General features: G+C 39.0%; 2 protein-coding genes across 2 annotated transcripts; one reads left to right on the forward strand and one right to left on the reverse strand.

The window, feature by feature from the left end:
* The first annotated feature begins 91 nt into the window (after positions 1-91).
* LOC120162643 lies at positions 92-17,489 on the forward strand. Its single transcript, XM_039172754.1, has 3 exons — positions 92-138; positions 280-404; positions 17,300-17,489. The coding sequence occupies exons 1-3, from the start codon at positions 92-94 to the stop codon at positions 17,470-17,472; spliced, it is 345 nt and encodes a 114-aa protein (XP_039028685.1). The 3' UTR covers positions 17,473-17,489.
* Positions 17,490-17,952: 463 nt separating this feature from the next.
* On the reverse strand, positions 17,953-19,578 carry LOC120162644 (rubisco accumulation factor 1.1, chloroplastic-like). Its single transcript, XM_039172755.1, has one exon. The coding sequence runs from the start codon at positions 19,521-19,523 to the stop codon at positions 18,207-18,209; it is 1,317 nt and encodes a 438-aa protein (XP_039028686.1). The 5' UTR covers positions 19,524-19,578; the 3' UTR covers positions 17,953-18,206.
* Between the last annotated feature and the right edge of the window lie 5,230 nt (positions 19,579-24,808).

Raw genomic sequence — 24,808 nt, forward strand, 5'->3', positions numbered from 1 at the left:
ACGTGAGAAAGAGAAGAAAGTTAGATTCAACAAAAACAATTAACTCTACCAGTCAAAAGTTGCGAATCGGAGGGACTCTTTGTTTTGTGTTATGGTTCCAAATCCTCCACCCCAACATGAATTTCCAGCTACTTGCAGGTAAACATAATACTCCCAACTCCCAACTCTTCATTTATTTCGCTAATTTGGTACTTGCACCGGAATCGTAATTAGATTCTAGATAGGAAGGTTACACATGCTTTTGTTGATACAAATTTTACATAAGAACCTGAAATACAGAGAAGCAACTGATAGAGTACTCGGAGCATGTTCAAAGCTTAGGCCATATTCTTTTCGGGTTGCTGTCCGAAACACTTGGTCTCAACCCTTCTCACCTCCGATAAGGGGTGCATGGAAGGGCATATGTTGCGTATTGCGAGTACTATAAAATTATACGCAAATAATGTGCAAGTATACACAATCGCAAAAGTAATACAGTGATGAGTGAGTATCGTTTCCACAGGGATTGGAAGGATATTGAGTAAAATTTATGCACTATTCTAAATTAATTAAGTATAGTTAATGGTATTCACAAATGATTATGCCGAGGCAAATGAAATGTGTATGAGTAACAAAAAGAAATGTCATGGCAAAGGAAAATGGTAAAAAAAACAGTAAATAAATAAAAAAGAAGATAATCCTCACGTGACAAGCTTTCAATGGAATGAATGGTAGGGATTGATCTAAGGATGTTAAACTTATCTCTCAGGCAGATTTAAGCTACCTTGTAACAACCCGAATATTTACAAAATAATATTTAATTGAAATTGGAGGTTAATTGTGAAAATTGGTAAATTGTTGGTGACTAAATCAAAATTTATGAGAGTTTATAGGCCATTTTAGAAGTGAAGGAAATCCAAGGACCAAGCCTTGAATTTACCCTAAAACTGTCGGCAGCTTTGATTATAAGCGTACATTTGGTTCTGATTTTCAGAACCAAAATGCTCCCAATTTTCCTTTCCCATACGCAGTTTCCAACTCCGATTCTGACGCCGTCCAAATTCCGATCATCGTTTTAAAACCACCGTTGTGTTCATCATCGAGCGAGGAACAAACCCTTCAAATTAATTGAAGCGAAACGCGGCCAAACGTCGGGAATTTCCAGTCAAAGTAGCGACGGTTTTGTTAGCTCTATCGCCGAGGAAATCTTAAATTCACCGCTGATCGTTGCTCCGTTTACGACACCTCCCGCACCATCGTGTTCCTTGTGCCGTTCCGAGTTCACCGGTGTCAACCTTGTCCACCGTAGACGGCGGCGCGTGAGGAGGTGGTGCAGTCAAAGATTCGGCCGATTTGAAATCGAGCTCTACGCCGTTCAAAAATTTGAACCGATCGTTGTAAGTATCTTGAAATCGCTCAAAATAATTTTTAGAAAATTTTCCGGGATTTTTAGGGCCCCGGAGGACGCCTCACGCGCCACACGCGCCGCCGTAGGGCGAGTGGCTGCTGGAAACCGGTTTAACCGATTTTCAACCGGTTCTGACCCGACCCGACCGTTGACCCAACCCGACCCGACCGTTGACCCGACCCGACCGTTGACTGTTGACTTTCTTTGACCAAAACTTAAAATGGCTTTGACCGAGCATTAAACGACCGTTAATCTTTTCCGAGTATACATATCCTGATAGTTTTCGACGTGCCGAATCCGTTTCCGTGGTCTGTTTTGTCAAATTCGAATCCGAATGTCTCCAAATCTACGGTCAAAGTGGTTGACTTTGACTTTGACCAAGAATTTGAATTTTCGAAAAGTCATACTTTATGTTTTTCGACGCCCTGATTCCGATTCCGCAATCCGTTTGGCCAAATTCAGACTCGAAATACCTCAAATTGATAGTCAAACCTAAAAAAATGCGTATATACTTAAGAAGTTTAGCTTTGAACAATTAAATAGGATTTGAGACTGATAAATATTATTGTTTGAAGGTACAAGAGACTCTCCGGATCATTCGACAGCTCGACCCAGCTCTTCTAGATCAGTTAAACCACGTGTGCCAGTATTCACCCGTTCGAAAACTGTAGCATAGCGTGGTGAAACCAGCAATCAGTAGATTTGTTATTTGAATCTATTGTCGAGGTGTGTTCCCTACTTATTACTGAACTGTTTTATTGGTTTTAATTTGTGGTACACCGAATTCATTGGTTATTGTTTTATTGATGCACCAATTTAATGTGACAATTTATGGAATATGGCTGCTATCTAATTTTTGTTTTGAAATGGTATATGATTACCATGTTTTTGGATTATGGAATTTGTGTCACGGTGCAATTGAATTTTGGAATTGAATTACGATGGAATAGCTCTGATCAAGCTAACTGGGCCTAATGTGACTCTTGAGGGCCCCAAGATGTTTCATTAGGTCGGCTTTCCTTTGCTGTGTGCTTAGGGTAAGCTATATGGACTTATTGACTTGGGCTTAAGGATACAAGCTTCAGAGCCTATCCTTAAGTCGGCTTTCTTTTTGCTATGTGCATAAAGTAAGCTATATGGAAAATAATTTTGGGAACTACTGATGGTGTACCAGAAAAGGGTTTAAACTATGATTTTCAAAAAGTTAAACTCTTTTACGAATTTGTGAGATTACTGGACTATGATTTGTACCTATTGTGATTTTATGGAAATGTTGGGACACACTGAGCCTAGCTCACCTTTTGAAAATGTTTTCCCCCTTTCAGATACTGTTGGGTAGATACCTTGGTTCGAGCACTTGGAGGATCAACATATCTCTTGAAGTAAATCAGATAATGTTTTTATCTGGCAAGTTGACTTTATTTTGGTGACATGGACCTTATTTTAAAATATCGGATTTTATAATGATAACACTTTTGCTAATACTGCTCGGTTTATTGTGATTTTGAATTTGAAGACATGTTTTAAATTAAATTATTATTTATTTGTACTATATTTACGAGTTGGATTTTGATAGTATAAATTGTTTATAATTTCATGTTATTTATAATGTGATTTTATATTGATGGAATAACGGTTGCGAAAAATGTCTTTAATAATTATAATGTGATCCACTAGACTTAGTCGAAACGCATAGGTCGGGTTAAGGGGGTTACATTTATTGGTATCAGAGCTTTTGGTTTTTAACCCTCGGACTGTATATGAGTCCACATTGAAAATACGGTTTTGAAATATTTTACAAAACGAGTTACTAAGGCCATGTCACAAAGTTATTAAGATTTTAACTATGTATGAGACTCCAAGTGCTTATCTAACCCTAAGTTTTATCTTCTGTAGTAAACTTGAGATCCATCAAAATGAGTGCTAGACGTAGTCGTCGAACTAGCCGTGGACGAGGTCGAGTGGCTAGATTCGCAGATCCGATCGATGAGATACGGGTATATCCCCCACCTCCGATAGGTGATCATGCTCCTACGACCCCAACGGATCTGCCTCCTGCCGCTGGTATTGGCATGACTACACCGATAATAGGAGCGACCGATATTGAGTCAGAGTCTACCGGAGTTGCTTTGGATGAGAATTTTGGTAGACAATTTCTACAGTTAATACAGGGAGCAGTTATAGCTACTGGTGTTGTATCTGAGGTTCCTATTTCGCAGACTTTGATTGCCAATGGAGTTAGAACTTTTGGGGGACAGATAGGTGGAGCTCTTACTGAAGCTGAGGATTGGCTCCAGGATACAGAGAGACGCATGGATCAGTTGGGTTTGGACTCAACTAAGAGATATCAGGGTGCTGTGGCGATGTTAGATGGCAATGCCTACACTTGGTGGGAGTCAGTGACTAGTAGTGTTCCTACCGATCGTTTGACCTGGAATTTCTTTAAGGATCGCTTTCGGAGCCGTTTTCTGGGGGAGCGCTATTTAGCTCAGAGACGACAATAGTTTCAAGACCTGGTTCAGGGAGACATGACTGTTTCTGAATATGAGATCGAGTTCCTGAAGTTGCTGAAGTATGGATTCAGTATGGTACCTACGGAGAGAGATCGATGTCGTAAATTTGCCCTTGGACTCAGATACGAGCTGCGTAGGCAAGTTGTAACCCATCAGGATGAGATATTTGATGTGCTGGTGGGCAGAGCCAAAGATGCGGAAGAGGTGAAGGTTTTAGCTTCTGGTAGAGAGCGTGTTGATCAAGATCGATCTAAGAAATTTTCAGGCCCGTTGGAGTCATCAGTACAGTCCGGAAAGAGGACTTGTACTTCAGCCCCTCAGAGAAGCAATACACGTTTCAGGCCTGCAGCATCCTCACCTTTAGCTGTCAGTCGAGGCGGTTCCTCGTCGTATTATAATGGGCCCCTTTGTGAGTATTATGGTAAACAGCACTCAGGAGAGTGTCGTAAGAAGATGGGTCTTTGCTATCAGTGTGGATCTAGTGGTCATTATCGAAGGGATTGTCCTCAGTTAGTTTCGTTTGAGCAGACCACTACCCAAACTCCTGTGCGTTCGCAGACTACAGTACAGACCCCAATTAGAGATCGTAGTCAAGGAAAGACTCGAGGATCAACGTCCAGGACAGACAGTAGAGCCCGACCTCAGCAAAATAGAGGGCCAACAGCTTCTGAGGCTAGACAGCCAGCTTTAGTTTATGCAACTAGATGTCGTGATGACAGAGATGAGCCTGAGGTTATTGCAGGTACATTTACTATTTATTCTACCCCATATTTTGCATTATTGGACAATGGCTCCACTCACTCCTATGTATCGAGCTCAGTATCTCGAAACCTTCAGATTCCGATCGAGAACACTGAAAATACTGTTACAGTTACAAGTCCAGTATGACAAGCGGTATTAGTGAATAAAGTATTTCGGCGTTGTCCTCTCGAGGTTCAGGGAGAAATATTTCTCGCTGATCTTATGGAACTTCCTTTAGGGGAGTTCGATCTAATTCTTGGAATGGATTGGTTGAATAAACACAAGGTAAAGCTGGATTGCGAATACAAGCGGGCTACTCTGAAGACTTCAGATGGTCGAATTGTTGTGTTAATTGGTGAACGGCGTGGTTATCTCTCCAATATAGTTTCAGCGATGGAAATTGATCATATGATCCGGAAGGGATATGAGACCTTCATTGCTTGTATTTTGAACACCAAAGGTGCATTGTCCACGATCGAGGAGATTCGTACAGTTAGTGAGTTTCCTGATGTTTTTCCGGAGGAGTTGCATGGGTTACCTCCTGATAGAGATGTAGAGTTCGAGATTGAGACTTATCCAGGATCTTCACCTATTTCTATGGCACCTTATCGTATGGCTCCAAAGGAACTTAAGGAGTTGAAAGTCCAATTGCAAGAATTATTCGATCGAGGATTTATCCGACATAGTACTTCACCATGGGGAGCTCCAGTTCTATTCGTGAAAAAGAAGGATGAGTCACTAAGATTATGTATTGACTATCGGAAATTGAACAAGATGACGGTCAAGAATAAATACCCATTACCCAGGATTGATGACTTATTTGATCAATTGCGAGGAGCTACTGTATTCTCTAAGATTGATCTTCGTTCGGGGTATTATCAATTGAAAGTTAAAGGATCTGATGTTGCAAAAACGACCATTCACACTAGATATGGTCATTATGAATTTTTAGTGATGCCTTTTGGTTTGACGAACGCTCCTGCAGCTTTTATGGATTTGATGAATCGGGTGTTCCGACCATATTTGGATCAATTTGTGGTGGTCTTCATTGACGATATTCTGATCTATTCTCGTACTGAGGCAGAGCATGACGAGCATTTGAAGATCGTTCTGCGGACTTTGAGAGAGCATCGTCTATGCCAAACTAAGCAAGTGTGAGTTTTGGCTTCAAGAAGTGTCATTTCTGGGGCATATTATTTCTGCGCGAGGTGTTCAGGTTGATCCCAGCAAGATAGAGGCTATTATGAATTGGAAACGACCTAAGAACGTATCTAAAATCCGCAGTTTCTTGGGCTTGGCTGGTTATTATCGACGTTTTGTTGAGGGCTTCTCGATCATTGCTTCTCCTTTGACAAAGTTGTTAAGGAAGAATGTGCTGTTTGACTGGGGCGAGGCACAACAGGAGAGCTTTGAGAAATTAAAGGCGGTTTTGACTCAAGCACCGGTGTTGATCCAACCAGAGTTCGGGAAGGATTTTACAGTGTATAGTGATGCTTCACATTCAGGACTTGGTTGTGTTTTAATGCAGGAAAGTAAGGTGGTGGCTTATGCATCCCGTCAGCTGTGGCCGCATGAGAGTAACTATCCTACTCATGATTTAGAGTTGGCAGCAGTAATTTTTGCCTTGAAGATTTGGAGACACTATCTTTATGGAGAGAAGTGTTACATTTTCACAGATCATAAGAGCTTAAAGTATCTTCTAACCCAAAAGAAACTTAATTTGAGACAGCGTCGCTGGTTAGAGCTCCTAAAGGATTATGATTGCGTGATTGATTACCACCCTGGTAAAGCTAACATTGTAGCAGATGCTTTGAGTCGAAAGACGGTATCAGAGTTGAGTTCTTTAATGGCCAAGATGAATTTATATGACGATGGCACTTTGTTAGCAGAATTGCAAGTTAAGCCGACCTTGGTTGATGAGATCAAAACTAAGCAGTCCCTTGATAGCTCATTGCTTTCCATCTTTGAGCAAGTAGAGCAGGGGACAAACACAGATTACGCAATTGATCAGGATGAAGTTTTATGCTTTAAAGGTAGATATTGTGTGCCTGATGATGCTGAGTTGAGGCAGACTATCCTTATTGAGGCTCATAGTAGTCCATATGCTATGCACCCCGGAGGAGATAAGATGTACCGGAATTTGAGAGAGAGGTATTATTGGATTGGTATGAAGAAAGACATATATGACTTTGTGGCTAGGTGTTTGACTTGTCAGCAAGTTAAGGCAGAACATCAACATCCATCAGGTTTGTTACAGCCTATCAAGATTCCTGAATGGAAGTGGGAGCGTATTACTATGGATTTTGTTACTGGCTTGCCGATGACTCATTCGAAAAAAGATTCAGTTTGGGTGATTGTTGACAGACTTACAAAGTCATCTCACTTCATTCCGGTGCGAGTAAATTATACTTTGGATAAGCTGGCAAGATTGTATATTTCAGGGATTGTCAGATTGCATGGTGTTCCATTGTCTATTATTTCTGATCGAGATCCGAGATTTACTTCGAGATTTTGGAAGGCGTTACATACGGCTTTGGGAAAGAGATTGGATTATAGTACATCCTTTCATCCACAAACTGATGGTCAATCTGAGAGAGTAATTCAGATTCTGGAGGATATGTTGCGGGGTTGCGTAATCGATTTTCATGGTAGTTGAGAGAACTTTTTGCCGTTGGCTGAATTTGCTTACAATAACAGTTATCAGACCAGCATTGGTATGGCACCCTATGAAGCGCTCTATGGGCGTAAATGTCGCACTCCGATCTGTTGGACTGAGTTGCGTGATAGGAAAACGTTGGGACCTGAGTTAGTGCGAGAGACGGAGGACACAATCAGATTAATCCGTGACCGTCTGAAAGAGGCATTTGATAGGCAGAAATCTTATGCAGATCAAAGAAGGAAGGATATACAGTTTGAAGTGGGAGATCGGGTCTTTTTGAAAGTTTCACCCTGGAAGAAAGTATTGAGATTCGGGGCGTAAGGGTAAATTGAGTCCAAGATTTATTGGACCATTTCGTATCTTGAAGAGGGTAGGACCTGTTGCATATCAGCTTGAGTTGCCTTCTGAGCTAAGTCGTATTCATGATGTCTTTCATGTATCAATGTTGAAGAGATACCGTCCAGATCCAGGTCACATTATTCAGGTTGAAGAAGTAGAGTTGAGACCTGATTTGTCATATGAAGAGGAGCCCATTCAGATCTTGGAGAGAGATGAACGAGTTCTTCGGAATAGACGAATTCCAATGGTCAAAGTTCAGTGGAGTAATCGAGGCCCCTCAGAAGCTACTTGGGAGACATTGGAGTCAATGGAGGCTCAGTTTCCTCAACTATTCTCATAAGGTAAATTTCGAGGACGAAATTTCTTGTAGAGGGGGGAGAATTGTAACAACCCGAATATTTACAAAATAATATTTAATTGAAATTGGAGGTTAATTGTGAAAATTGGTAAATTGTTGGTGACTAAATCAAAATTTATGAGAGTTTATAGGCCATTTTAGAAGTGAAGGAAATCCAAGGACCAAGCCTTGAATTTACCCTAAAACTGTCGGCAGCTTTGATTATAAGCGTACATTTGGTTCTGATTTTCAGAACCAAAATGCTCCCAATTTTCCTTTCCCATACGCAGTTTCCAACTCCGATTCCGACGCCGTCCAAATTCCGATCATCGTTTTAAAACCACCGTTGTCTTCATCATCGAGCGAGGAACAAACCCTTCAAATTAATTGAAGCGAAACGCGGCCAAACGTCGGGAATTTCCAGTCAAAGTAGCGACGGTTTTGTTAGCTCTATCGCCGAGGAAATCTTAAATTCACCGCTGATCGTTGCTCCGTTTACGACACCTCCCGCACCATCGTGTTCCTTGTGCCGTTTCGAGTTCACCGGTGTCAACCTTATCCGCCGTAGACGGCGGCGCGTGAGGAGGTGGTGCAGTCAAAGATTCGGCCGATTTGAAATCGAGCTTTCCGCCGTCCAGAAATTTGAACTGATCGTTGTAAGTATCTTGAAATCGCTCAAAATAATTTTTAGAAATTTTTCCGGGATTTTTAGGGCCCCGAAGGACGCCTCACGCGCCACACGCGCCGCCGCAGGGCGAGTGGCTGCTGGAAACCGGTTTAACCGGTTTTCAACCGGTTCTGACCGGTTTGACCGGTTTCAACCGGTTCGAACCGGTTTGACCGGTCTGACCCAACCCGACCGTTGACCCGACCCGACCGACCGTTGACCCGACCCGACCGTTGACCGTTGACCGTTGACTTTCTTTGACCAAGCATTAAACGACCGTTAATCTTTTTCGAGTATACCTATCCTGATAGTTTTCGACGTGCCGAATCCGTTTCCGTGGTCCGTTTTGTCAAATTCGAATCCGAATGTCTCCAAATCTACGGTCAAAGTGGTTGACTTTGACTTTGACCAAGAATTTGAATTTTTGAAAAGTCATACTTTATGTTTTTCGACACCCTGATTCCGATTCCGCAATCCATTTGGCCAAATTCAGACTCGAAATACCTCAAATTGATAGTCAAACCTGAAAAAATGTGTATATACTTAAGAAGTTTAGCTTTGAACAATTAAATAGGATTTGAGACTGATAAATATTATTGTTTGAAGGTACAAGAGACTCTCCGGATCGTTCGACAGCTCGACCCAGCTCTTCTAGATCAGTTAAACCACGTGTGCCAATATTCACCCGTTCGAAAACTGTAGCAGAGCGTGGTGAAACCAACAATCAGTAGATTTGTTATTTGAATCTATTGTCGAGGTGTGTTCCCTACTTATTACTGAACTGTTTTATTGGTTTTAATATATGGTACACCGAATTCATTGGTTATTGTTTTATTGATGCACCAATTTAATGTGACAATTTATGGAATATGGCTGCTATCTAATTTTTGTTTTGAAATGGTATATGATTACCATGTTTTTGGATTTATGGAATTTGTGTCACGGTGCAATTGAATTTTGGAATTGAATTACGATGGAATAGCTCTGATCAAGCTAACTGGGCCTAATGTGACTCTTGAGGGCCCCAAGATGTTTCATTAGGTCGGCTTTCCTTTGCTGTGTGCTTAGGGTAAGCTATATGGACTTATTGACTTGGGCTTAAGGATACAAGCTTCAGAGCCTATCCTTAAGTCGGCTTTCTTTTTGCTATGTGCATAAAGTAAGCTATATGGAAAATAATTTTGGGAACTACTGATGGTGTACCAGAAAAGGGTTTAAACTATGATTTTCAAAAAGTTAAACTATTTTACGAATTTGTGAGATTACTGGACTATGATTTGTACCTATTGTGATTTTATGGAAATGTTGGGACACACTGAGCCTAGCTCACCTTTTGAAAATGTTTTCCCCCTTTCAGATACTGTTGGGTAGATACCTTGGTTCGAGCACTTGGAGGATCAACATATCTCTTGAAGTAAATCAGATAATGTTTTTATCTGGCAAGTTGACTTTATTTTGGTGACATGGACCTTATTTTAAAATATCGGATTTTATAATGATAACACTTTTGCTAATACTGCTCGGTTTATTGTGATTTTGAATTTGAAGACATGTTTTAAATTAAATTATTATTTATTTGTACTATATTTACGAGTTAGATTTTGATAGTATAAATTGTTTATAATTTCATGTTATTTATAATGTGATTTTATATTGATGGAATAGCGGTTGCGAAAAATGTCTTTAATAATTATAATGTGATCCACTAGACTTAGTCGAAACGCATAGGCCGGGTCAAGGGGGTTACATACCTGGTCGTTACTTACTCGACAGGGCTTTCCTAAAATGTTCTCACAGGAACCTAACAGAATAGGATGCCAAGGCATCTGCTCTCACTCAACGATGTTGGACAGCCTACCCTATTGATAAAGACACCCTTTTTAGTCGTTGAAATCCTATCCTAGTCTCTTCCGAGATCTAAGGGATTAGGTTATAATACTCCTAGGCCGGTTCAAAGTCCCTTGAAAATACTATAACTCATTGCTTATGAGGATCTTGTCTTGCGTTTCTTCCGAATACTTACAAGTATTTTTAGCTTAGGATTCTTCCGAACACCTAACCTTCATCTAAGAAATGGTCATTTCCATGCCTCTTACAAGCCTAGATGGTGAAGCATTCATAAGCAAAGCAAATAAAGAACCAAAATAAACTTAAACATACCACTAAAAATAAAGTTTAAACATCTATTAAACCAACCACCACCAAATAAGTTAGTTCATGGTGGGGTTCGAAATATTCATAGAAAAATCCATAAAATATTCGTTCCAACAGCCCACAAATAAAATAAATAAAATAGGAGCAAAGGGAAGTGACAAAGAGCCTTCGACGCGCGCCACCGGAGGTCTCTTCGGCCACCACGAACCACCTTAGCTCGCTAGCTCCTCTCGGCGCCTAGCTCACCACTCCTTGAAGCTTTATCAATGGAGGAAAACCCAAGGAGGAAGAAAGGAAAAGGGAAAATAAAAATCTGATTTTTCTGCTACAGTATACGTTTCATTTCTTCCACACACTCTCTTTCTTGTGAGGTGTAATATATAATAATAAAAAATATCTATAGGTAATGATGAGGTTGTTGGGATATTGTTGGGTGTAAAATACCCCTCATACCCCTAGAATCACATGTTGTGCATGAACCTTATCCTCCAGGTGTCAGTGGTCCCCTAGCAGGCTGTTACAACCGTCATTTCACGTGCAGAGCCAGCTGTCCATGTACAGCTGTATATTTTTGTCGTTTTCTGCGCCAGAAATGCCAAGGCATTTCAATCTGCTTCAGCAACGTGTGATGCTGCAGCATTACTTCCCAGCTCGCCTATTTTGCTTGTTATTTTCTGCACATCACTAAAAACCACACCTTCCTCCTCATATAGCACCTTAATAAAATAAAATAACACAACCACCACAAATGCAATTATATGCAGCTACATATATCTAAAATGACCTATATGTACCCTTAAACAAACAATAACTTAAGTGAAAAGGGCCTTAAAAATAGTCTTTTTACGGAGTTATCACACCCCCAAACTTAAGCTATTGCTTGTCCTCAAGCAATGGATAATAATTAACACAATCAAAATGTCATGACAATTTTCAACAGTAGGGCAACAAGACAAAATTTGAATTTCAACCCTCAGAAAAATTGGCTTCAACATGCTTGACATATCAAGAATTCAAGTACTTTTCCCTAGGTCAAGATCCTTTATGGTGTTGTGTGTGTGATTGATTGTATCTAATCTATACTTAACGAATTTAGGCAATTTCTAATTGAGTTCCCTAGTTTCGCCACGGCATTTACTCATTCATTAAGCACATTTATACTCCATTTTCATTTAGTACACATTTTTTTCTTTTCTTTTTTTTCACTTTTTCCTTTTTTTTACGCTGCTACGAAGGGAGTCAGCTCATCACACCTACCATCCCACACTATAGGTGAAAGGGAGCATACCTTCCACCCCCAAGCTAGTTAGGTAGAGTCATCCCGTGACTACTTTCATTCACTCGTATGCGCGTGGTTGCCATTTATTAAAGAGAGTTCCAGGCAATGCCACGGCAAAGAGGAGTGTCCCTCTACAGCTATGCCGAATCATTTATTCACGATTAAACAAAATTCAGAGATAAGGGAGTTTTTTTTAATTGATTTATCATTTAAGCATAATACCATATTTTAATGCCAAGGCTAACCAGAGTTCTTTCATAAAAATTTCGTAAGTTCATTAAGTATAGAGAACATACAAATCATGTAATAATAATTCACAAAGCATCAAGCCCTAGAGTCAGTTTTATCATTCTCAATAGTCATTTACATTTAATTTCTAGCCTAAAAAGTTCATCTTCATCAGGTATCATCAAAACATTTCCATCTAACTGTCCTACCATTTACTGATGCCATGGCATAACATTATGCTAATATTATCATGCACATGTTCTACAAAGAACACTACCTCCCCCAAACTTGAGAGAAGCATTGTCCTCAATGCTGAATAAAAACTAAGTTAAACTAGACTACATGCTATGTGATGCGATGCAATTCCATGCAAGGTACCTTGTCTTCCTAAGATGGTGGTGGAGTCGCGCTGGCAGTGCTAGTAGTATTGCGTCTGGTGCACTTCCTCAGTGATGTGGGGCTTTTGTCAGGATCAGAACTGGGTTCAGCAGCTGGTGTGCTAGGGCCTTCAGTGTTCTTAGATATTGAGGTCTCCATACGCCCAACAGATGACTTCAGACGTCATCTAGTCCATACTGACTGGGTTAGCATCCTCTGGCTTGGGTGTATTGTCTTGCTGAGTGACATTTGCAAATGTCATGACATCCTCAAATGATGGCAAGATCTCGTCCAGAATGACTAGAAGATTATAAGCCCAATGTGGGAGCAACTCCTTGTGAACAGGTGCCACAACTGCGTCTTGTTAGAGCCTCAATTGCATCTAGCTTTGTCGTGGCATATTGGTTTACAGCATCCTGTGAAGTTCCCTCGTGAGATTTCATCATATTCATCCTTCAAAACACCCTTTGTCCTAAAAAAAATAATATTAAAATTAAAACTAAAAAAAATAAAACAAATAAAAATAAACAAACAAACACTCACGACAAAATAAAACTTCTAAAAGATAAATTAAAAAGGGTTCAAGGGATGCAAACTCCAAAATATCATGAATTGTTATGGCATTTTTGTCGCGTTCTATTGGAGCACCAATATAGACAAAAAATGCTCCACATATATAACAGCGCCACCTTCAGTGTAAGTCGATAGAACCCGATCTGTAGGACCTTTGCAGTAGTCTTCTCTCCTCTTAAGTGTTCTCCACATAAAGCTAATTTGTGGTGAAATAGGATCTCTTTTCGCTCCCCGTTGCCATGGCATATTTTAATTGCTTGGGCAGCAAAGTCTTTGAAGAAGTAGGGGTCATCATCCTGCATCCACTTGTTCTTGCCCTGGCTATTCAAGTACGAAAGCAAAATACCACTAACGAGAAAATTGATAATGTCAGCATACCACGACAATACCGTGGCAAATAATAATTTCTCATCAGGGAATTTAATCTCCATTTCATTCCTTAGTTCTTTCACACTTTCTAGCCTAGAAAAATGGACAACTACTTGGAGTTTAGGATGAGGAAATTCAATGAAATCCAAAGGTTCAGATTTCGTACATGATCTAGCTATGAGTAAGCTAGACTGACCCGTCTCTTTTGAAATATCCTTAAGCTCATCTTTGTCTTCTTCATCGAGCTTCAAGTAATCACCAGTGCCTGAAAAATTGCCTTGGCAAAATTCTGCAGCTTCCCTTTGGTCATCAACTCCTGCTAGTGGGGGTGTCCTTTGCCATGGCATTATTTTGCCTGTCATCATTGGGTTTACTTATTGAACCTCCAGCTTTGTTCTCCAGCGAATGTAAGTCCTCTTGCAAATGAGATTCTTCATGCACAATCTCATAGCTAGGTTCTTCGAGTGTTTCCTCCCCAAACTTAGCATCTTTGTAGATCTGGGTGCCACTCCCTAAGGTGAATGTACTAAATTGCTCACTGCCTTTAGCCTTAGTGACTTCAGTATCATTAGGCAATCTGTCTGGTTGGTATTCTTGTAATGCCGTGGCAATATGACCCACTTGCATTTCCAAAGCTCTCAAAGACAAATTATGACTTTGCAACATTGCCCCTTGGCTTTGTAATAATTCTTCTTGACTCTTAATAGATGCATCGTGATCTTGTAATAGAGCCTTTGTAGTTGCCATAAAGTCTTGCATAGTGGCCTTTAGAGAACTTGTATTAAGAGAAGATGTTGTCCCCTTATTATGCCATTGCATATTCATTCGCAAGGCTGGGGGCTCATCCATATACTGCTGCTGAGCGAGATGACTGACATTAAAAGCTCCTTGATTTTCCCATGAGAAATTGGGATGCTGACTCCATCCATTGAAGCTTCCCACATAGTTGATGGACTTTTGATTGTTCGGGCATTCACATTCATGGTGATTGCCTTGGCATAACAGACATGCCAAACTATCAACCTTCACTTCTTTCACCTCATTAGAATGTTGCAAATTCTTCAACATATTGGTGATGGTAGAGAGTTGGGCCGACACTGAATCTTCAGCTTCCAACTTGAATGTCCCATATGCCTTCCTTATAGTTTCAAACCTTGAAGAGGGAAATTGGTAATCATGGTTAGCAATTCGATCAAGAATGCCAAAAGCCTCTTCAGGTGATTTGTCAAGCAAAGTGCCATTTGTCCAGGCATCTAGCATCATCCTCGTGGGTGTATTGGCTCCATTGTAGAACATCACGACTTGAGTCCAGTCGTGGAATCCATGGTTGGTACATTTGCGAAGCAATTCTTTGTAGCGGTCCCAACACTCATGCATTGACTCGTCATCAGCTTGGTGAAAAGATGCTATGGCATTCCTAAGATGGTTGTTCATATTCGGTGGATTATGCCGTACCACAAATTTTTTGCACAATTCAGCCCAAGACCTTATCGAGCCGGAAGGTAATCCATTGAGCCATGCCCTGGCATCATCTTTCAAAGAATATGGAAATAACTTCAATTTCAGCACATCTTCATGCACACCTTCTTGTCGAAAGGAGTCACAGACCTCCAAAAATTCTCGAACATGTTGCCTTGCATCCTCATGAGGAGCACCACCAAACTTTCCAATCAAGTCCAACATGTCGAACATAACTGGTTTGAGCTCGAATTGGGTTGCCTGAATCTTGGGAGGTATAATAGCAGGTTGTAGGTCATCTAAGGTGGGAGCTAAGTAATCTCTAATAGTTTGTGGTCGAGCAGCATTCCTAGCATTTGGAATTTTCGTGGCATTTAGAAATGCAGGATCCTTCACTTGATTTTGAACAACATGAGCCTCAGGTTCTATATGAAATAATGGTTCTTTGGGTCTTTTACGTGTCATGCGACAACGTAACACCTGAAAAAGGTAAACACAAAAACAAGTAACTATGTACAAAGAAAATAAATAAAACGGTGCAACAACTAAACTCAACATCATCAATTGCCAATCCTCGGCAACGGCGCCAAAAACTTGTTGCGTATTGCGAGTACTATAAAATTATACGCAAATAATGTGCAAGTATACACAATCGCAAAAGTAATATAGTGATGAGTGAGTATCGTCTCCATAGGGATTGGAAGGATATTGAGTAAAATTTATGCACTATTCTAAATTAATTAAGTATAGCTAATGATATTCACAAATGATTATGCCGAGGTAAATGAAATGTGTATGAGTAACAAAAAGAAATGTCATGGCAAAGGAAAATGGTAAAAAAAAAATAGTAAATAAATAAAAAGAAGATAATCCTCACGTGACAAGCTTTCAATGGAATGAATGGTAAGGATTGATCTAAGGATGTTAAACTTATCTCTCAGGCAGATTTAAGCTACATGGTCGTTACTTACTCGACAGGGCTTTCCTAAAATGTTCTCACAGGAACCTAACAGAATAGGATGTCAAGGCATCTGCTCTCACTCAACGATGTTGGACAGCCTACCCTATTGATAAAGACACCCTTTTTAGTCGTTAAAATCATATCCTAGTCTCTTCTGAGATCTAAGGGATTAGGTTATAATACTCCTAGGCCGGTTCAAAGCCCCTTGAAAATACTATAACCCATTGCTTATGAGGATCTTGTCTTGCGTTTCTTCCGAATACTTACAAGTATTTTTAGCTTAGGATTCTTCCGAACACCTAACCTTCATCTAAGAAATGGACATTTCCATGCCTCTTACAAGCCTAGATGGTGAAGCATTCATAAGCAAAGCAAATAAAGAACCAAAATAAACTTAAACATACCATTAAAAATAGTTTAAACATCCATTAAACCAACCACCACCAAATAAGTTAGTTCATGGTGGGGTTCGAAATATTCATAGAAAAATCAATAAAATATTCGTTCCAACAGCCCACAAATAAAATAAATAAAATAGGAGCAAAGGGAAGTGAGAAAGAGCCTTCGACGCGCGCCACCGAAGGTCTCCTTGGCCACCACGAACCACCTTAGCTCGCTAGCTCCTCTCGGCGCCTAGCTCACCACTCCTTGAAGCTTTATCAATGGAGGAAAACCCAAGGAGGAAGAAATGAAAAGGGAAAATAAAAATCTGATTTTTCTGCTACAGTATGCGTTTCCTTTCTTCCACACACTCTCTTTCTTGTGAGGTGTAATATATAATAAAAAATATCTATGGGTAATGATGAGGTTGTTGGGATATTGTTGGGTGCAAAATACCTCTCATACCCCTAGAATCACATGTTGTGCATGAACCTTATCCTCCAAGTGTCAGTGGTCCCCTAGCAGGCTGTTACAGCCATCATTTCACGTGCAGAACCAGCTGTCCATGTACAGCTGTATATTTTTGTCGTTTTCTGCGCCAGAAATGCCAAGGCATTTCAATCTGCTTCAGCAACGTGTGATTCCGTGGCATTACTTCCCAGCTCGCCTATTTTGCTTGTTATTTTCTGCACATCACTAAAAATCACACCTTCCTCCTCATATAGCACCTTAATAAAATAAAATAACACAACCACCACAAATGCAATTATATGCAGCTACATATATCTAAAATGACCTATATGTACCCTTAAACAAACAATAACTTAAGTGAAAAGGGCCTTAAAAATAGTCTTTTTACGGAGTTATCAGCATAGCTTTGTTTGTCACAATTACCCGGCTTGCCGCGAACCGTACCGGACAATTGGACATGCCAAACACTGTGACCCCGACTTCCTCAATATCCTTTTACAAGATCAAACAAGAGGACTCCAAGTTCTTCATCAAGATCGCTGGGTCGATATTGCTCCGATGGAGGGGGCTCTCATAGTTAATATCAGTGACCTCTTAAAGAACGCCGGTATCAAAATTTGAGGGCATAACTCTTGTATTCCCCGATTCTTTTCTGGAAAATCAGACGGTTTTGTTGTCGTTTCAATGCAGCTAATCTCGAATGACAAGTTGAGCATCAGTGAGCACAGGGTTTTGGCTAAATGTGTAGGGCCAAGAATATCAGTGGCATGTTTCTTCACAACCCATTTTCAAGCACCCAACAGGCTTTATGGTCCATAAAGGATTTGTTATCAGCTAACAGTCCACCTTTGTACAAGCAGACCTTGATTAAAGATTATCTCAACTCCTCTAAGGATTACAATGATTCTGCATTTGCTTTTCTGAGGTTGAAGAAATAAATAAATCCACTCATATGGCTTAAAACAATTTCATATCGCCTTTATTTAAGAGGATTATGATGCTTTAATGTACTTTTCCGATACAGTTAACGAAACATTAGAACGCATATCGAGCACAGTTTAACAGAAAGGATGATACGACATTCATAGTTGAATCAATTTATGCATTACATGATATGAAACAAACAGTGAACTACCTCCTGCGAACAGTGCAGCAGAGTATTATACTTGAGTTCATTACCTAAAATTGAAGCCATCATTTGGCAATGAATAGAATGTTGCATAAATCAAGCTACTACATGGACATTGATGGCCTCCAGTAATCTCTATTTGCTATCAGGATCAAAACAAAATCACTGGCTTTCGATTCTTTTCATTCCCAATCTTCATCACTCAATTGATCATCGGTACCGTCTCTAGGTGGCTTAACCACCAGTAGCACAGTTCCTAGACACTCCTTCACACCCATTGCCTTCAATTCTGAACCTGTATCCACCTTCAACCCACCATTAACCACCGCCAAGTAAAACGTGTTGTCCAATTCGACCTCCTTTCGACTCCTATCCGTAACCACCAATATAGCCTCTTCCATATACCAGCTATTCGCTTTCCACGGTATAACTCTGGCATCACTGAATGCCACAACAACTCCACTTCTAAGCCCTGCTAGCGGTTTCCAACCGGGCAACACCACCCATCTTTTCCACCCTTTCTCGGCCTCCACAACACCGAAATCCCCTCCACTTGTATATTCCGAAGGTGCTTCCGAAATCAGCTCGACATCCTCCTCCGCCTTACAAACAGGTAAAACCACCACACTAGTAGCCTCAGCAACTTCGCCAAACTGCATCCTAACGACCGGAACCCGAACCCTGTTTCCCAAATCTTCCTTCTCTTCTTCTCCATCTTTTTTACCTTCCAACTCTTGCAAAACCTCGTTTTTAGCACTCTCAGACACAGCCAATTGCAATGCGTGCTTCAAGTTGGTAGTTCTTTCTTCAGAAGGATTCCTATGTTCCCTACTTTGTCTATAATACATAAACGACAGACAATCCCCAGGAAGATTATAATCAAAGCTTCCCAAACCTTTATCCAATTGCCTTCTCGGGAAATCTTTCATAGCTCTAGCCAAATCCCGTGCACCTTTAGCATCCAACCTTTGTTCAATAATATATCGAACAGCTTCGGCTCTTTGGGAAGAACTCAAAATCCTAGTCTCGTAAAGCAATTCAGCACCACCGGTATCGAAAAAAGATATTAGACTTTCATCAGTATTGGCTTCAACAAGAGAGGCTCTTACCTGGGAAGCAACTATCATTGTATTCTGTTCAACCCCAGAAATCCCAGTTATTTCTTCAATGGAAGGAGGTGAAAAGCCTTCCTGGTAAAGAGACGGGATAAGCGGGGCATACTCAAACCAAAGGCCAAGCCGGTCGGTTAACACGTCTAAACGACCCAGAGCGTCGAGTGAGCGGAATTTAGAAGGGAGTGGAGATGGAGGTGGCCTGAAAGGTTGATAAAGCTGTTGCTGTTGAGGTTGGGGAGTGGAGGGGATAAGAGTGGCTGAGATGGGTTTTAGGAGGGGTTTTGAAGGGGAGAACGGAAGATGAGAAGATAAAAGAGATGGGGTTTGGATTAAAAATGGAAAAAAGAAGGGAGTTTTGGGATTGAGAGAGGTTGAAGAGAGCATGGTTAGAGAAAGATAAAGGTTGAATATTTGCAGAGAGGAGTGGTAAAAATGGGGGTCAGCGCCTTATCTGATCTAATAGCTTAAAAATATCTATCGGAAGAATTAGATTTTGGGGTTGGGCCTCTTCAAATACCCATTTGGTTTGTGGTCTATGGCCGAAACCCTACTGGATCTCTAACTTTCAAAAAGGTCTACACACATTTGGTTTTTTTTAATATAATATTTTAAGGTAAATGCGAATTTTCATAATGTGAGATTACATAAATTTTCTTGATCACTTAATTAATTAACGAATTTAAATATAAATTTTTTTATAACAAAATAAATTAATATGTTTTAATATATACAAGCAAAATTGATTTAGCAATATGTTAAAAAAATCTCAAACTTTTAACCGAAAAATCATATGATCTTAATTTTTTTAGTTTCCGATATTTTATTTTATGGTAAAATATCTATTGATTGGATAAAAATTGTTAGTTAATTAATATTCAACATTTATCGTTGATGTAGTAAGTTTTATATATTTAAAGTGATGACGTGATACATATCACATATTTAAATTGATGACATGTCATATATTATATGTTTAAAATGATGGTGTCACACGTGTCAAATGTCTAAAGTGATGACGTGACACTTGCATGTATTCAAAGTGGTGGAATAATATGTGTTATATATTTAAAGTGATAATATGACATATATTACATATTTAAAGTGTTAACGTGACATTTACTACATATTTAAAATGATGATAAGAAGTATATCATTTATTTAAAGTAGTGATTTAATATATGATAAAGTAAATATTTTATAGAGTGATTATCATAAATCCTTTCCTACTATTGCTACCGGGAGGAAGTTGAAAGATGATCTGGAAGCAGCTTGGGTATGCGAAAGCAGGAGGCCATGAATCAATACTAAAATTAGCCGACACAAAGATTTGGCATCCGTTATCGGAGCTTGAAACACTGTTTTAATTGGTAAACTGATTAAGATTGAGGAATTGACACCTTAGCACGTGATAAATGTGTAATACTCGTACAAATTAAGGCTTATTACAACAAACAATGCCAATATTACAAATACAAACACATTAAAATCAAAGCAAAGCAAACCGAACATGGTTGTGGAAGGAACAATAATCAAGGGCTGCACAGATAATCGGTGGAGGTTCCCCTTCCACAGTCATTGAGTAGGAGGCTCAACGAAATCGGAACATCGAGTTTAATAATGTCCAACACATTAGCTCTAATAGCCGTACAGAGACAAACCGAAACTTCAAGATCAACCAACCCTCGGATCAAACTACAGCATTGCTGGGTCGGCACGTTACCAACTTCAAGATTCAACAAGCCTCCCAATACATTAAGACACACGCCGAGATTTAGGGGGGTTATAATTACCGGACCGACCATCGGCACTTGTTAGTAAAATAGACTGCTGCAAAACGAGGCGTTAGCACTGACTGGAAAATATTAAATAAAATAATCAATCAGAATGATAACCGTGTCGTGGTAATCCACTGCCTTATAAGCAAATTCGCCCGATGTGTGTAATCACTACAATGGACGAACAACCCCCTGAGGTTAACACGGCTCTCCAAAAATTCGTACACCCGAAAATTGGAGTGAACTTGGTGGTATTGCTCTTCTCTCAACTCAAACAACACTCAAAAGAGAGGAGTGTTTTAAAGCAAATAATTGCTTGGGATATCTCAAAGTGAATGAAATTACCCTCTATTTATAAGCTAAATAATGAGGGCAAAATAGTCACTTTCAAATCACAATTTAATTCTATTAAACATAGAATTAAAAACCATTAAAAGACTGTTACAAATTGAGCATTACCAACATTCCCCCACTAATGCGAAAGAATTCTTTCGTAAAGATGAGAGCAAAGAAGTTAAAACACGAGAAGAGAAATAGAGAGATCAGTTGCTTAAGCACTAGTGAACGTATCTGGAACTAGTACATAGTGATGATGAGCAATCCTTCTCTTAGATAAGTGAAACTAGTCTGGAACTTTCTAAGATAGGGGTAAACTCATAACACACAACTAACTAACACCTTCATCCACCTGAGTCCTCGATGTGTAAGATATATATATATATATATATATATATATATATATACAAAAGTATATATTTGGCCATCTTACCTCAGGATTCTAGTAAGTGTGCTAGAAAAATGGCCCAATATTTTTCATAGAAGGCGGCTAACCCTTCTCACTTACATATGTTATTTCATCACGTTTATCTCGACATAAACCACCCTTAAAAGGGATATGAAATAATTAAGAGCTTTTATAATAGCTCAACTTCACAAAGGGTATGGTGACTTTCTTCAAGTTCATTATTAATGAATCACCCAAACTCTGGGCTAAGAAGTCATTAAAAATAAATATTCAACCTCATTTATCGGTAAATTAAATAAGTCATTCTTACTAGAACCATCCAAATACTTGGATTTGAATTTATTAAGAGTTTAACAAACTCAACCTTTCTGTCGGTAAGTTCATTATTTCCTTCTCATTTAGGAATACCCACTCACTCTGGGTTATGAACTTATTAAGAATAGATATTCAGCCAAAATCGGTAAATTCATCAAGTCTTTCTCACTAAGACCACCCAAATCCTGGGCTATGAATTTATTAAGAGCAATTAAGCTCATCCTGGGCATGCACATTATTCATCATAGGGATAGGCAGTAGGAATGTGCACTATGAGTCTTTCCATGGTTTCGTTTGACCACATGGAACTTAGATAACTAAGTTGGGTATCCACCATGAATTCCTCAACCAATGGGCTTTAGACCCATCCCCCTCGACGAATCTAGGACCAAAGATCTGCTAGGTTCCTTTCCGACTTCACATACTCTAAAGAGAGCACTCCATTCTTTATTAAGTGTCTAACTGATTCATGCCTTATGCGAATGTGTCTTTCCTTACCATTGTACACATATCACAGCTTGCGAATCACACAACAAAGAAATCGGAGGAGTCGATTTTTCCCACAACAGAATATCTGCTAACAAGCTTTTGAGCCACTCGGCTTCTTGCCCAGCTAGGTCAAGAGTTATAAACTCTAACTCCATGGTAGAACGAGCAATACAAGTATGCTTTGATGATTTCACAAGATTACTGCTCCACCTAAAGTAAAAACAAACCCACTCGTAGAGCTTACCTCATCATTATCAGAAATCCAGTTGACATCATAATATCCTTCCAGTACTGCAGGATAGCCAACAAACTCAAGTTTCCAATCCAAAGTACCCTTAAGATACTTCAGTAAGCGTCTAAGAGCAATCCAGTGTTCACCACTCGGATTATGAGTATATCTACTTAGTCTACTCACATCATAAGCAATATCAGGCCGAGTATAGTTCATTAAGAACATTAAGCTTCCGATGAATTTATCATATTCTGTTTGGGAAACGCTACTTCCTTTATTCTTAAAGAGATATATGCTAGTGTCACAAGGGTTCGAACAGGGACGACATCAAAACTGTCAAATTTCTTTAACACTTTCTCAAGATAGTGTGCTTGACATAAAGAAAACCCTTTTCCAGTAATTTTGACTCCTAAGATTACATCAACTTCTCCCAGATCCGTCATCTCAAATTTAGTAGACAAGAAATTGTTTGTTTTGTTAATGGACTCAATGTTAGAACTGAAAATCAACATGTCATCAACATACAAAACTTATGATGACGTAATCAGTACCAAACATCCTCGAATACACACAAGCATCTGAACCATTCACAACAAAACCAAAACTAAATATAGTTTTTTGAAATTTCTTGTACCATTGTTCTCATATAGATCTCCATTAAAAAATGCAGTCTTAACATCCATTTGATGTACTTGCAACTTATGAATGGAGGCTAGTGCAAATAATGCACGTATCGTTGAGATGTTCATAACGGGAGAGTAAGAATCAAAGTAGTCTAAAACAAACTTTTGAGTGAACCCTTTGACAACTAGCCTTGCCTTTTACCACTGGATCAAACCATCTTGTCTCATTTTCTTCCAAAAGATTCATTTGCTACAGATTGGTTTAAATCCTCTAGGCAAGTCAACTAATCCCAAGTATGATTAGACATTATCGATTCTAGTTCATCATTAATAATGCGCTTTTCTAGAAACTAGCATCGATAGATCTTATAGCATTTTTAGGATCCTCATATAATATTTAAGCTATATGATCAGAAAGAAAGTCTAAATCATTTATCTCAGAAATAAAGGAAATGATAAAATTTGGTCCAAATAGTCTTTTACTTCTTCTAGTCTCAAAATCAATTTCTTGAGAAGACCTAACAGAAATACTAGAAGAAGTTGATAGAATATTTTCTATTTGAGTTTATGTATTTAATCTACATTTTAAGACACCCCCACATTTCTAACATTTTAGGATATCTATAAGTGTCTTGTAAAACGTGTAAACAAATACTCAATCATACTAGAGTAAAGTTTGTTATGAGTTTTAGCCATAAAACTATATTTTAACAAACTTAAGTTTTGTTTACACATAATTATATTCTCAAAGTTTTGAGAAGTTACAAATCATCAAGATTAAAATTCATAAACCAATATGAAATTCTTTATGATTTTTCCTCATTCAAAATGAATTTCGATTTTTTCCTAACATCAGGAAAAAATGATCTCAAGTTTAAAACAAGAGATTTTAGCACAACTGAAATAGATAATCTCTTTTCTTTCCTCTGCTTAGGAAAATCACTTAAAAGAGATTTAATAGCTACAACACACTTATAGTAGCAATAGATTCTATCATATACTCATTCATGATATTCAACATATTAGCCTTAAAGAGATCATCATATATTTTATTTACTATGACTAAATTTGGTATTCACTCAACCAATTTAATCTCTACTCTTTTAACTTCTGCACTAAGTTTTAAGAGTTTTTATCTTGTCATAGTATTTTATAAATTGGAATAGTGAGCATAGTAATGAACAATGCACCAGGTAGGTTTCTATGAAAGAGAGGTGCACTAGGCACACTTAAGTACCAAGTCTTCATAGAACCAATCCTAGACATGCACTTTCATACTCATCACACTTCTTTCCAATAAATCATTTTTGAATTTTCTCTTTCTTTAAATAAGATCTCTTTAAAGAATTATGCTTGATAATTTTACTCACAATAGTATCTTATTAAGTATATATATTTCGGGCTTGCACTATTATCTTATCCTTAGTAGCACTACCTTAGTCTTTACTAGTGGTTTATCTTATTTCGTAGTATTTCCACTAAGTTTTAAA

The sequence above is a fragment of the Hibiscus syriacus genome, unplaced genomic scaffold, assembly GCF_006381635.1.
Source record: "Hibiscus syriacus cultivar Baekdansim isolate YM2019G1 unplaced genomic scaffold, ASM638163v2 tig00111403_pilon, whole genome shotgun sequence".
In the NCBI taxonomy this organism is placed as follows: Eukaryota; Viridiplantae; Streptophyta; class Magnoliopsida; order Malvales; family Malvaceae; genus Hibiscus; species Hibiscus syriacus.